We start from the raw sequence: 15,561 nt of genomic DNA, 5'->3' as shown, positions 1-15,561 counted from the left end.
CCAAACACAATGCATTATCTAAGCATAGAAGTATATATAACAAGTGTTGTATATCTATTTTCATTATGTTGCTAGGTACCTCAGGTAACTTGGCAATTGGCAACTGAATAAAAGATACTGTGTCCGGTGAGATACGGTTGAAATCTTTGATATTCAGCTTAGTAAAACCACTTGTCTGTATCCACACACTTTTATTTCAACCATAAATAAGAGGTTTAAAGAAAAGTGTGTGGAAACAGACAAGTGGTTTCACTAAGCTGAATTGGCAACTGTTTTGTTTGGGGTTGTTATTGACCTGATTGTTATGCCAAGGAGGCTGATTTGTGTCATAATTAATACCGTATAAGCGTGTGTAAGAGGCGCACCCCTATTTTGAGAATCGAAGCTATAAAGAAAAAAAATTTTGCGGCATTTTTTTAATCCTATCGTGCGGTGTTGCAGACGTATGCCTGGAATTTCGACAGTTATCGAAATTTCCTCTTTCAGTACTGTTTGAAAGAGGAAATTTTGATAACTGCGGCGGTAATAGCGGCATAAGAGGGAGTAGAAAGAGTTCCAATCCTCTCTTCGCATACGCCATCGCTCTACGTTGCTTGTCCTACTCACCAACAATTTTGTTTAAAAGCTCTCGCAGAAGTATTGCAATAGAATTGCAGCCGTGGAAAATTTTCAGGCAAAACACGACAGGCAGGTAGCATGAACCTTCCCAAGAGATTGGACAACAATCGGGGCAATCTCAGTGCCGTAGGATAATAACCACATTGTAGATTTAAGGCCCCTTGCACACACACCAATTTTGGACGGCGGGTAAAATATCGGCCGTCCACATTCCAATCGTGAACAATGGGAGAGCATTGGAGCTTGCACACGTACTGACCACGCACCGGCACCGGCAAAATGCCGGTTAGCTGCCGGCCATTGTCACTGTGGATCGCCGGCGCCGGCTCAAAAACATAGGAACTTATCGTTTGACCGGTAAAAATCTGGCGTGTGTGCAAGCATCGCTTCGGCCGATATTTTACCGGCCGTCCAAAATCGGTGTGTGTGCAAGGGGCCTAACGGAACTACACTCGGCCCTCCATCAGCCAATGCCTCTGCCGTTTTTTCCTTTCCGAGACTCCACAGGAAAATAGAAAAATATCAAATTGCAGGGGAACAATGGAAACTTGTTTCATCCCCACCCCATCTCACCAACTGACCTTTTTCGGTCTACCAGGTTCAATTCTCCGAGTTTCTGGAGGTCAAATGCGAGGTGAGTCACGTTCTGAGCTCGGAGATATCTCGATATCTTTCAGCAATTGTAAGACACGCAAGAGGTTCTAAAAAGAATTAGACCTAACGTGATCTATATCTAAGAGCATCTAAGTTTTATGAGCTCTAATTGATTGACACAAAGATTTATAGCTAAAGCAAGGCTACTAATATTCAACATAGTCCAAACAGCACAGTTTCGGAAGAAACAAGCGTAGCATTAGCACATCCAAACAAGACGAGACGGACTGGAAATTTCAGGCAACGCAAACTGCGTATATCACATTGCTGCGCCTTCGCCCCTTCGCTTTAAAGGCAGCGATGTCACGTGCAAGATCGGACGTGTTCTTCCCTTGCTCCTTCGCTCATAGCCTTGTAGCTTGAAATACGGAGGGAAGGGAGCGGGCTCCTTCCCCTCGACCGCTCCTTCAGCGCTCTTCTCTTATTAGCACTTCCGATTTCTTCTATCCACCATTTAGTCCAACAATGAACACACCTTTTCGAATTTTTTGAATTTTTTTTTAATTCAAACAGGAGCATTTTAAAAATACGTCAATAAAGGATAAACTGCCCTGCCTGCCGCTTGTTTTTGACCCAGGGTTTCAGATGACTGACTCACGCTGAAAACCAAGGCCACTCAGTTCCCCTTGGATTTGCGACCGGTGAAGGGGAGGGGGGGAGATAAGAAGTTTGTGTAAGAGGCGCACCCCCATTTTCGGCTGCAGTATCTGGGAAAAAAGGTGCGCCTCTTACACGCGCTTATACGGTATTTATACACAGTTGTAATTAATAAATATGGAGTTTTCTCCATTACAGTAACTTAGATTCCTTGATTTAAAATATATTTGGCGACAAGGATAAACTAAAATATCTAAGGTGAAGTTTCAAGTTTATACCTGGACATTGAACCAAGATGAATAATCCAGTCAGAAGAGGTGTGAAAGTTTTCGGGAATATCAGCACTATGCCAGAATTCAATGCAAAAGGTGATCAGAATATGTATCATGAACGCTTGGAAAGGTATTTTCTAGCCAATGGTATAGAGGAGGAGCGTAAAGTGGCAGTGTTGTTGATGGTTATTGGTGAAGAGGCTTTCAGAACGGTACGTAACCTATGTGATCCAGTATCTCCAGCAACAAAAACTTCTGAGCAGTTACGTTTAATATGGAGAAATAAGTTTTCACCGTTTGTATCAGTTTACTGCAAAGGGATTGAGTTTCACAAGATGCAACAAAATCCACCTGAGTCAGTGGTGGAGTGGTTTGTGCATTTAAAACAATAGGCGATGGACTGTAAATTTGGAAATGACCTAAATAACATTTTAGAAGACAAACTCATTTCTGGACTGTTTCCTGGGCCTATTCTGGACATAATTTGCATGGAAGATGAAACTAAAACTCTACAACAAATCATACACATCGCTGTAAACAAAGAAGGTAGTAAGAAAGAGTCAAAATCAGAAACTTTAGTTAGCAAACTTTCGGAAAGTAGAGTAGTCTTACCATTAGCACTATATGCACTATTTTTATTGGTTGGAGGAAAAATAAGACTACTACTTTATCATTCTGAAACAGGCTAAACGGGGCACTTCTGTGAGTTCTTAGGGATCTCATACTAATATCACACCGGGCCATTTTACATGGAGCAATTGGTTCAGCAGGTGCGTTTCATTTAAAAAAAAGTCATCACCTCATCAAGTATTTACAGGGTCTATTCAATAAGTTTCAGGACTGGTTCCAAAAATAAAAATTTATTGCAGTTATCATAATAATTAATTTATAATATTCAAAATACATTTCTCCTGAATCGATACACTTAGTTCGGCACGTCTGCCACTCATCAAAAGACCCCTGGAAGTCGGTTTCCGGAATACTGTTCTGAGCCTTTGTCGTCATTCCTTGAACCGCCTCGATGGAGTCAAACTGATATCCTTCCAGCTCCCTTTTTATTCGCAAAAACCAGAAAAAGTCAGGTGGAGCAAGGTTGGGGCTGTCGGGGGGCGTGGGGATGGGGAGGGGGTGAGCTACGTTACCACGCCGAATTTTGCTATCAGCTGACGCACAACAAACGCACTGTGGCACAGCACATTGCCATGGTGAAGTTTCCAATTCGTGGCAATGGCTGATAGTATGCGCGTTACGCGATGGCCCACCGGTATCACGCACCCTTTCCTCATCACAAGATCCTCTGTTGCAATGGTGTGGACTATTCCGACTGAAAGGCCGGTCTCCTCACTGATAAGAGCAATGGTTTAACCCCTGTCAGAGTCCAAAATGTTTTTCACTTTGTCCACCTGAGCATCGGTTCGAGCGGTCATTAGGCGTCTGACGCGGTACTCATCTTCGATGAGCTCCCGGCCTTCCTTAAACATTTTGTGCCACTCAAAATCTCTTGCGCGGCTAAAGAAATCATTCCCATAAGCCTGCTGATGAGTTCTAGGTTCTCAGACTCAGATTTCCCAAGTTAAATGCATAACTTCACAGCGTAGTGTTGCTCGACAGTGCGCTCCATGCTGGTGCAACGAGACCACAAAAAAATCAGCCTGCTGCCTCTCAACACATACCCATAGGCGATTGAACTTAAGTGTGCCTGAGTGGTGGGGGATCCCTCTACGAAGCCTGCAAGTCAGACCCCCCATCCACCACATAGTTGAGACTACAGCAAACCAGTACAAATGCTTATTGAACGAATCCTGCAGCTGCAGTGGCATACAAGTGGAATCTCACACCGGGTGCCTGTGCACCATTTAAACAAGTTTTAATTCACAACATTTAAACAAGTATTAAGATAACTTCTTTTATGATTCTATGGTAACATTGCTAGGTACATTGGGTGTTGAAATGTGAATATATCATGAATATAAAGATGGAGTAATGTTGCCAAATTATGGGTTTCGAAGTTGCTCTCAGGCAACTACTGTTTCTTAATCATTACAATTATTGTTGCTGAGTATTGAGTGTGCGATTATACTTTGCCTTCTTCCAATTTGAAGTTTTAAAATACCGTTACAATCTTTTTGAGTTCCCCATTGGATTCGCTTCCTCTGACATTAAGTCTCTATTGTCCTTCATTCAAACGTCCATTCAAAAATGCCAGTCCATGTGTGTAACCTTATTGCTACCCTCTCTCATTGTAGAAGTGACTAAATTTCAACCTCTTTGCAGTCAATTTACTGATCTTGGTTTCACTTTGGTGTTGTACGATAACACAAAGAGACAATAAATTCCACAATAAGAAATACGTTGATTAAAAGATTGACCACTTAATGAACTGGCAACATATCAATGATCTACTCATATTCTTAAAAAATGAATACAGAACTACAATAAAATATTTCTCTACAAAGTAATAGCATACGGATGCCATTGTCATGTTGGACTTACCCGATAACCTTCCAAATCTCTCATTTGAATTTGCAACAAAGATAAATCTCTAAGAATTTGAATGTTATCCTTCTCCCATTTCAAGGCATTTCGGTAGCACTTGATAGCCTCGTCGTACTTTTTATCCGATCTCTGGAGTAGACCGTAGACATGCCAACACACATGTGACTTGAGATCATTCCGCAACCCTCGCCTCACATAGTCGTATGCCTCCTCCTTCCTACCCAAGCAATTGAGGGTTAAACCTTTCATTGCCAGGGTTTCTGAAAACATAATGAAAAACGATGAACCAAATAACCTCAAAAATAATGATCAAACATCAATACAAAATAATACATACCTCCATGTTCAGCATACTTGGGATTTCCCAGTATCTGCTTGGCAAATTTCAACCCATTTTTATACTGCTTGTGCTCATAGCATTTCTGAAAACACGTTAAGACTGATATTACACCTTACTCTACAATAATGCAAACCAAAAATAAGTAGCTACACAATTATAGCATGCACTGTGACATTATGGAAATTCACTGCGTTAACCATAACCCGCGAGACCCTTATCAGACGCACAAGATCCACAAAAGGTGCATCAGGGTATTTATTCAAACAAGAAAAATACCTACGTTTGATATTCACCCCCTCCGCCAAGTTATGGAGTTTCACCGTACGGAGTATCACTAATAAAGTCATGCTTAAATTGAAATCACTTGAACCGCTGATACACATTTTTTCCGCACATCACCATTCCCACAACTCAATTAGGCCGCAACAACCAAAGAGGCAAAATTGAAATAACTTGAGCCGTTGATACACATTTTTTCTGCATATCACCATTCCCACAGCTCAATTAGGCCGCAACAGCCAAAGAGACAAGGTTAATAACATCGTGTTCAAAGCACATAACTTAACTATGATGCGATTAATTTAGACTCCGACGAAAGGAACAGTATTATTCTATACCCACATTTCAAATTGCAAACAAATGTAAGTGGCAACGTAGTGAAAATTGCAATTCTATCCAGGCTGAGCACTGATAGATCCTAACCCCGCAGAGCTGGCTCAAGAAGCAACTAATCCATGGTAAAGAGCCCATTCACGCTGTAAATTCATATTAAATTAATTATATGGCCTTCTAGGAAGCAGTAAGCCTGTAAATATTGCTTAAGATGTTCTATTTACATCCATATACCTACCTACAGCGAAAGAATAACAATTACAGTACAACATCAATGCCAAGACTACTAATACGCGACGCTACGCAGGGCACTCTAACATCGTGTGACATAGTATTTATAGGAAGAATTAGTATTACTTCATCGAAAAGAGTAATTAAGGTTATTTCAATTCAATTTATAGACTATCAAAGACATTACAAGTTGCACCCATACGTCACCTACCAGAATACGTTTGAAGAGTGCATTTTCTTTAGGTGGCAAGGGATTACTGGAGGGCATTCTTGAATTTGCACTACTTGAGGGGCAATGTGATAATCCGGCGAATAATATATTTTCTTCAAGAAAACCTCGTGGTTATAATCTAAGATGGCGTTGAAGGTCACGTGATAGGAAGCCTACACCGGAGGAAATGACGTCTGCTCTGCAGTGTTTATTTATGTACATTTCGATTGGTGTCGTGCGAGTTACGGGGCACCGTCGACTCTCTAGAAATGCATAAATGTGCATTGTTTTCTCGATTATTCGCTGCTGAGTGTTTTGAATTATGAATGTCTGACTCAATTTATGTATACTTCTCCGTTTCTCCCATAGAAGATGGTGGACAGCCCTGCAAAAGCTGTTCAGGAAGTAAAGCAAAGTCATCAGCGCGGCTCTTATTCCCATAACAAGAGAGTATTCAAAATAATTGTGCTGGGAGATTCTAATGTAGGCAAAACTTGTTTGACGTACAGGTTTTGTGAAAGCAAATATCTCTCACAACCAGAGTCTACCATAGGTTTGGATTTCAGGGAGAAAACTGTTATTGTTGACGACGAAGAAATAAAGGTGTATAGTCTTGTCATTAACAGTGTAGTGATTCAGAACATCTTCTTCACTAACAAGTATGCTCTTTAGTTACAGCTGTGGGACACTGCAGGTCAAGAACGATTCCGAAAATCCATGGTAGCTCATTATTACCGTAACGTTCATGCTGTAGTTTTCGTTTATGATGTGACCAAATTTTCCTCTTTTCAGGTGAGTTCTGTCGTGCTAGGTGACTAATATTTATTGTGTTTATGTGAATTCTAATGACGTAAAAATATTTCAGGCGTTAAGTCATTGGATAGAAGAGTGTAACCGCCACAACCTTACTCGTGATATACCCAGAATTCTTGTTGGAAATAAAAGCGATTGCAGTGAAACTCAGGCTGTGTTAACTTCTGTCGCGCAGAAGTTTGCTGATTTTCATAATATGCCTGTGAGTAATCTCTTTTTCCCTGAATGCTAATTTCTAATGTCATCTTCTGCTCTATTCGTAGTAGCTTAATAGACATATATGTTTGTCATTATGAGAGTCTTATGTCCGTCCTATTTAATACATTCCGCAGTACAGCTGCAGAAATTGATTCTATGAACAGACGTCTATTCATCTTTATCGCAAATATTATTTTCTCACTCTTCCTCGTTGAATAAAGTGCTGGTTTGGTGGTCAAAAACACATTCTTCCTTATCTCTTTCTTCTTCTGAAGTCTCCAGATGTCTACACCATCAGATCTCTTTTCACCCTGTTCAGTATCAGCCGAGGTCTTTTTCCAGAGTTGATATGGGTAAACTTAACGTTTTTAATACTGAATATAGTTTACATTGATGAGTTGTAGCTGTTGAATTGACTTGAAAAAGGCTTTTGTTGAAATATCTGCTTTCATATCACAAGTTTTGACGTAATATGAAGTGATCAATTTGCTCGGGATGAATTCTCTTACAAGCAATTTTTCTAGAAACATGCTTGGCTCTTTAATTGAAACATTTCTTTTGAAGGAGCTAAATGGCAGGCATGTTGTCACAAAATAATGTGGTTTTAAATGTGGATTGACAGTCTCCCAATTCTTTCAAAAGTTACTTTAGGAAGAATGAATGCCTCATTGCAACCAATCACACATCCCCATGCCAGAGGACCATCACATAGCATATATACAAAACCAGAAGAACTCTTACCATCAAAATTATTACCATGAGTTGCATAAAAAATCGTAGCTCTACATCATCACCCATGTAATGTATGAAAAAATAATGAATAAATCTCATTAACAATCGTTCGTGCCACTTCGTCGAGTATCAAAACCCTGGATGTAAAGGTAGTCTGGAAAACCACCTTGGTCGAAGTCTGTCAATGTATTCCACTTGCATAGTGCAGTTCTCTCCTATTTTATTTACTGATTCCCCAATGCTCCCATGTGTTCAAACCAGCGCAATACTTAACGCCTTGTGCTGTTCAAATATCTGATCACCCTTATGGCATATTTAAGTATTTCATGATTGTACGCACTATTCTCTTGGCTCAATTTAGGTACAGTAAAAGATATGTCTAGATGTGTATAAACTGATAGATACATTATACTTCCTATAATTTCTGGTAGTTTAGGTCTTTCTCACATTTGTCTGGCTTACAAGGGCCAGTTTCCTCCTCCAATGGCGTGGAAACACAGTTACACTAAGAGTATTTGCACGTTTTTGAGAGGTAATCTTAAAAAAAAAGTTTGAACCTCAATTAGGCTGAATTCCGAGTCTGAGAAGAGTGAGGTACTTTTTAAGTGAGATATTGATAGTTAAAATTTGCAAAATTAATGATGCGTTGAAATGCCAGGCAGCCATATTCTTAGAGCTGTGACGTCATTTTGTGTTTTCAGGCATACGTTGTTCTTTAGGGTGAGCCCCTCTACAGCATATACCGAGTTTGGAAAAAAGGCATGGAATGGCTTATGGACTAGATTAAACGTGTGTACATACCATTATCTACATCTTTTAATTCATTTATATCTTGCTTACTCTGACGACAAGACTTTATCGTATTTCTCACTCCTTAGTTCTTGGTTATGCGTTCGTTTGCAGATTTATATTGGCATTAACATTAATAGAGGCACTTAAACAGCGATGATCTATGTTAATATTACGAGTTAATTCGTGAGAACTAAGTCGCTAATTGTTAGTAACAGTACCCATACCTCTAACTAAAAAGCGGAAAATTAATTTTCGATTAAAAGTGATAGTGTGGGTATTCATAATGTTCGTAATTTAATGCCAAACACAGTGATGCAAATATTTTCAAAATTGAATGTGAAATAAGCTCATTATTATGCATCGGGACTACTTTTTGGAAAAACACCGCACGCAGGGATTCCTCGCTTATTGGATAGTCGTAACAAGATACACCTGTACTTAACCTATAAACTTATACTCCAAAGAAATGTAAAATGACCCAATTTTTAAATTGTGCTAACAAATGCCATGAGAAGCATATTAAACCCGAATGAATGAAAATCAATCGTCTGATCTAACAATCAAACATTTGATTTCCAGCCTGAGAGATTTCCATCAGAAGATCATACATCTGGACTAAGTTTTCAATAACATTATTTTTAGATATACCTCACAAATGCTATTCATAAACCTCAACCAAGCAAATGTATATCTGACTGACATATCTCTATTATCGAAATGAAAATAACTTGTAGAAATATTGACATAATCAGAACTCTGCTTTTGAATACATTAATTCTACGAAAGAACAAATATGTTGATAAGGAGTGCGTTTTGTTAAAGAAATGAAGGTCAAATTACTGCTTGTACTGGACCAAAATGTAACTCCAGTTATTTGTGCTTACGTTTCAAATATTAAATAGCCCAGAAGTTTCGGCAATTAAATAATGAACCATGGATATTCATTCAGTCATTATGGGCCAAAACTCAATAAGAAAAATTATCTTTTGTGAGTCAATAGGTTAAATAAAAATAGAAGAGAAAATAGCTAAATAGATAAATTTAATTGAGATCGGTATTTGAAATAATGATACAAATATCGATGGTTATCTACACACCGGCACTTTCACTTCGGTGCTTACAAACTTTTGGTCAATTACCAACTTTCACAAACACTCTTACTCAATTCACTTTGCCGTAATTTTTGCTGAGGATTCCTGTGTATTGCTAATTATTATGAATAAGGTAACACAACAAAAAAGCTCCCGTGCAACATTAAAACTTCTTGCTGTGGCATGTCCAACATAATCAGCATGGCCAATCGTTGAAGCATGCATCTTAGGGATATTATTTGAAGAAACCTTCACAAAATCTGATTCCATTACATGCACTTAAACGTATTTCCCTATACAAAGATAGAATCCACCAAGGTTTTCCAATGCACATGTAGTTCATTGTGTCATAAATACCTTGCACGCTGATGAGATAGAACAGAATTACGTCACATACCGAGGAGCCAATAGATGAGTGTTTTCGTCGGCTCAATATCGATTGGAAAACATTGCATATTAAATATTAATTATTACACAAACTAAGCAACAATTAATGCTGTTAACTGAAAGTAATGGTATTTATGATACACTTTATAGAATCAACTGCATTTCAATCATATTCCTCCCGGGTGCAAGCACTCTGTTAGCTGAATTTAATTTTCTAACAGCTTTTCAATGTTAGCAGCTTCATCCAAAGTGAGACTGCCATCATGTGTTCTTTGGATCCTCATCCCCAACTCATTCTTAGCTACACCAACTTGTCTTAAGTATCAAAGTATTTTACATGCCCTTCTTTGATTTCAGAATGCAAATTATCATCACCGCAAAACAGTAGGAAATAATCTACATACAATGCAATGGGGTGCTCTCATAAAATTAAAAAGGCATTTTTTTTACAAGTTTAGATAAGTAAGTTAAAGTTATTAACATGCAAAATATGACTTCATAATTCTCAATATTCTTGTTGCTAGAGAGCTTCAAAGTTTGCAAAAATTACTAAATTCTTTCGCGCTACAAAAACGCCCTGTGACGTCAGAATGCGAGTAAGCAGACTCGCTCCATGGCTATAACAAAACAGTAACGACGATAACAAACATCTACGACGATACTGATTCATAACGTGAAGGGTGTGTGAAAAACAGATGTGAATAGTTTGAAAGTTTTTACGGTACTTATATTGCGCAATGGCTGACTTCGACTTCGTGAAGACGCATTCTGGGAATATTCTGAAGGTTGATTAATTCACGGCCGCTTATTTCTTCTCGAGTAATGAAGATTTCTCGGCGCGGAGTTGAGAAGCCGCGAAATTGAAATGTAACATAAATTAAATCAATAATCTCGTGCGCTAGTAATCTAAAGCTTGGTTTGTCTCTCATTTAACTATTGTCATTTGCTCATTGCTTTTAATGTATACTTGGTGCAATATTGGAATAGGTGAAGTTAACGTTGGAGAAATACAACGGATCATATTTTACGCCGATTTACTAAGCATTCATAATGTCTGGAAGAGAGTCATACGGTGTTTCAGCAGTTTGTTAGGTTCAAGTGTTAATAAATGAGCGTTTGCACTGTTGGGGCTAAGGGGACACCAGAACATTATGTGAGAACAATAATCTAACACTGCGGAAATCGCCGTGGATGAGGAGGATGAAAAAGTAATAAACGCTATTTGTCAAGATTGTGCTGCATCTTCCAGTGTGCATACATTGTTTAAACTGTCAATTATTCAGGATAAATATTTCACATGACCGATGATGGAATTAACATATTAAAAAATTAATTGCATAGAGAGGTGCATAGGTTTTTCTAAAACTGGGACAAATAGTCTACTGGCACCATGTAAACGTATTGTTTACTGGACTCTGACGTCACGCTCAGCCAACATGGCGATGGGTCGTTTTGAGCAAAAGATTAATATGCAATTTTCAAATTGGAATTTTACGAATAATACGCAGATTAGAGAAAAACTTCTTTCACTGTAATTTTCTGTGCGAAGTTTATTTTTTATCACATAATCATCCATTTTCAGTGGAATTCCTCATTATAGCCATCCCACCATTTTTGGAAATTATGTAAACACAAGGGTCTAAAAGTCAGTGGAAATATTGCAGTGTCTAATTTTAATGACAAGGGTCTAAAATCAACTGTGAGAAACCTAGCACCCTTAACACTGTGATACACCTGTCATTCCAGGCTCTTGAGGCTTGTTTGATACCATAAATTGCGTTTTTAACTTACAGACTTTTCCTTGACAATTCTTATTAACATCCCTTTCAGCTGAGCCATTTAAATTTCCTCATCCTGTTCACTGGCCAAAAATGCACATGTCAATCACATCCAAACGGTGCACTGACCGATGCAGTAGACTCTCATTATTGCGAATATCATGGGACCGAATAACTGGAGGTTCGTAATAATGAAGTTCCTGTGAACGTTTCTTTTAGGAATTGTTGAAAAAAACAGTGCATGATATATATGATAAAATTATGTGCATGTATATAAAAACAGGAAAATTCGTTTCATTTTCTCAATAGAAGAATGCGGCACAATGTAATCGAGGTGTCGCATCCCGACGCCTTCGCCAGGACGTAATGACAATCGCGAGTCACAGGAGTCGAGTGGCTGCCTCCTGACTCGCGGGTGTGGTTGAGAATCGGGGAAAATGAATAAAATTCCCGCTGGATACTAGTGAGGTTATTTATTGAAAGTAAAATACAAGTCCCCTCTAATTAGTCCAGCTCGTCGAGACGCCGGAAAACCCAGCCCAGCCGCTTCCTCTCTCTGGAGAGGACTGGCGACACATCCTCCTCTTGCGTAGATTGTGTCCCAATCGCACCTCCCCCCACTCTCGACTTGCCCCCCAAAAGGCCAAAAGGCTCTGCTCTTCATCATGATGTTGATAACAGAACCCACCGCCAAAGGCAGGCACGACCAGAAGCAGGGCCATGTGGGGGTGCATGCAACACCTCCCCCCTTTACCAGAGAGAATCTTCCACACGATTCTCTCGACAAACTGCACACATGCCAAGCAGATATACATACATGTTACACACACAAAAAAAACATGAATGCTGGAGTCACTGATACAAAAGTGAAAAAAAATACACACAGTTAAAGCACTAACGTTTTCCCGATTGTGGCGTATTGCTACCACCCGTTCTCGATACTAATTGCTGGCTTGAACCCGGAAGGGGTACCAGCGGTAGATTTACCGTATCAGATGGTGGACTTTGATGCATTTGTTCTGTAGATGTATGCACCTTACTAACAATTTTTGGCTTAAAGATTATACATAAATCTTTACATTCACGGCGTCCCCTGTCATCTGAATACGGGATCAACCTTTTTAAACAACATTTACAACAACAACAATAAATCATTACAAGTAATATGAGAATCAAAGATACATAAGTAAATGTAGAAATTTTCTTGTGCTCATAGATGTGAGCTTGGTCCCAACTCTCTTTTTCAATTAATTGCTCCACCTCCGAGACCTTTACACTAGCATATTTTAAGTCATCCAAATGCCGAATCAAAGGCGAAAACGGCAAGTTTAATTTTAATCTCGCAAAAGATACTAAATCCTCCTCCGATAAACAGCAATCAAAGGTCAATGAAAGAGGAGGTATTACATCATCCTTGGAATTATTATATTTAAGGTTTATATCACCCTGGAGAATAGCACCAGTGCTATAACCTTTGCAATAGTCATTAAACATTAATTTTCCTGTGCCACTTATGGTAACGTCGTAAGGGTCATCACTCTTACATAGCACGGTGACCTTTTCAGGTCCTGGAGAAACAAATAACCACTCCCTCGATCCTAAACGAGTCCAGAATGTTTTTTCTAACGACACAATTCTTCGATCACAATTTAATGGTATTGAGGAAGCTGATAGAAGCAACTGAGTTTCACAATCATCAAGCACGTGCACAAGTCTTAGTGGGCATGTTTGCTTACACAATCGTGCATTTGCACTCACCAATTTACAATCAGCAAAATCTTCTCTGGAAAGTTTTGTTACATATCTCCCACTTTTATCTAGCAGCAGATACTCTCTCTCCGGCTGGATAAAAATAAACTTCATTGACGTGCCGTTAATCTTAATAGGTAATGGTATTACATGGTACACATTAAATCTTACTAAGTTACTCAAAGGAATTGAAATAACATATCCCAATACGTGATTAGATAGAAATACATCCAGCTCTAGCATTTTGAGAAGTTTACTTCGGTAAGCCACACTTTGAGGGAAAGGTAGGGTTAGGTCTTTAGGAATGTCTGCCTTATGCTTGTCAAACATAGTCATTATTTCTTCTGGGCTAATAATTTGTGGCTGCAGCACTCCCTTTTGCGCGTTTATTAGTGTGTCTATCACAACATTATACTGATAGGAGAGTTCTCCGATGGCTTGACTTAACTGTTGGACATGTTCGTTCCCTGATAAGACCAAAATAATATACTTTGTATGATCAATCAGCTCTCCCGTTGTTTTATCAATATAATTTTCTAACCTTCTCAATCCTTCAGAAAGTATTTTCTCATTTCCCTCGACGTCTATTAATGACTGATTGACAGCTGAAATAGTGGATTTCATGAGAGTTACTTGTTTCTTCACAATAGTTAGAAGGTCCTTATTTTCAGCTTCCAGGTTACCTATTTGCCCTGTATAGTACCATGCATCTGCGTCATCCAGGGTCCCAAAAAGAACTTTACTTACTTCCCCTATAAAATTAAAAAGGCCTCTTCTTCGCCTATCAGGAGATCTCGAACGGGAAGTTAACTGCTCCATTATGTCCTTTAGTTTATAAATTCTATTCAAATCATTTCTCAGTCCATGAAACGTAGTTCGGCACCCAGTCAGATGAATCCACGAAGCATTCTGATATTTCCTGCAGAAGTCTTCAGTTAACGAAGCATAAGTATTTACTACGGCCAAGTTTCCTTCCAGTTGAGTGACATTTACGTAGGTGACTAATTTCCATTCACTACTATACATTTCCGCCTCTCCTTGTGAATCGTAATACAGCCCAGGTGATTGTTTGTACTCTTCTATTCTGTGGTCTTCCCCCTTTCCGATAGTCGCGAGACTCAAACAGAGGAAGATGCAGGCTCCCATCTCAATTTTTAGGATCCTGCGGAAGATTAGAAGAATATCTTTAGCCGGTTGGCATGGACTTTCACCTCCGACCCCCTTCTCCTCCTTATCGTAACATTCACTCCGTCCACCCCTGTGACATCATACGGACCGATCCACTGAGAAGATAATTTCTTTGAACGCCCCCTTCTAACGGCTTCGTCATGCAACAGGACCCTATCGCCCACTTTAAATATCTCCAAGTGAGTAGTCCTGTCGTAAATTTCCTTACTTCTTTGTTTTGCTTTTAGTAAGACTTCTCGGGCCCTCATGTGACTACTTTGCATCCTATCCCGCAATTCCTTCACGTAGTCGTCATACGTGTACGAGGGAACTGAGGGGTCCTTTTGCAATATTCCTGGGAGGTTAGCCTTTCTCCCGAACATCAACTCATGCGGAGAGAATCCCGTTGCGCAATGCGGTGTAGTGTTATACACAAAAATGGCATACTTCACCCACTCTGTCCAATTTGTCTGGTCATCAGAGATGAAATGACGTAAAAACTCTATCAGAGTTCTGTGACTTCGCTCTAGGGCTCCGTTCGATTCTGGATGATACGCTGAGGTCTTCAACTTTTTTATTCCTAGTAATCGGCACGTATTACTGAATATTTCACTTAGAAAATTAGTGCCTTGGTCAGTTAAAATTGTTTGAGGAACACCGTACTTCAAGATGATATTATCCACAAACGCTCTTGCCACTGTGGTTGCATCCTGTTCTTTTACTGGGATTGCTTCCGTAAACTTTGACAGCTCGTCTTGAAAAGTGAGCAAATACCTACTTCCGTCATCTGTAACGGGTAGGGGTCCCACGATGTCGAGGCTAC

General features: G+C 39.4%; 2 protein-coding genes across 8 annotated transcripts in view; one reads left to right on the top strand and one right to left on the bottom strand.

Annotated features, from left to right (window-relative positions):
* Positions 1-6,178, bottom strand: part of LOC124161873 (N-alpha-acetyltransferase 15, NatA auxiliary subunit) — a 215,476-nt gene extending 209,298 nt beyond the window's left edge. The window contains exons 1-3 of the mRNA XM_046538105.1: positions 6,032-6,178; positions 4,975-5,059; positions 4,635-4,897 (exon numbers count right to left, since the gene is read on the bottom strand). Coding sequence (XP_046394061.1) covers positions 4,635-4,897; positions 4,975-5,059; positions 6,032-6,088 — 405 coding nt within the window. The 5' untranslated portion in view covers positions 6,089-6,178. The remainder of the gene's footprint in view (positions 1-4,634; positions 4,898-4,974; positions 5,060-6,031) is intronic.
* A 42-nt stretch (positions 6,179-6,220) lies between these two features.
* Positions 6,221-15,561, top strand: part of LOC124161876 (putative Ras-related protein Rab-33) — a 32,246-nt gene continuing 22,905 nt past the window's right edge. For 4 of the 7 annotated variants that reach the window (XM_046538114.1, XM_046538112.1, XM_046538111.1 and 1 more), the window contains exons 1-3: positions 6,261-6,634; positions 6,704-6,823; positions 6,897-7,046. In XM_046538114.1, coding sequence (XP_046394070.1) covers positions 6,404-6,634; positions 6,704-6,823; positions 6,897-7,046 — 501 coding nt within the window. In that variant the 5' untranslated portion in view covers positions 6,261-6,403. Of the gene's footprint in view, positions 6,635-6,703; positions 6,824-6,896; positions 7,047-15,561 lie in introns of all 7 variants that reach the window. The other 3 variants (XM_046538108.1, XM_046538109.1, XM_046538115.1) reach the window with 3 other exon arrangements.

The sequence above is a fragment of the Ischnura elegans genome, chromosome 7 (genome assembly GCF_921293095.1).
Source record: "Ischnura elegans chromosome 7, ioIscEleg1.1, whole genome shotgun sequence".
NCBI lineage: Eukaryota > Metazoa > Arthropoda > Insecta > Odonata > Coenagrionidae > Ischnura > Ischnura elegans.
The sequence above is the reverse complement of the archived record's forward strand: the minus strand, read 5'-3'. Positions and strand labels throughout refer to the sequence as shown.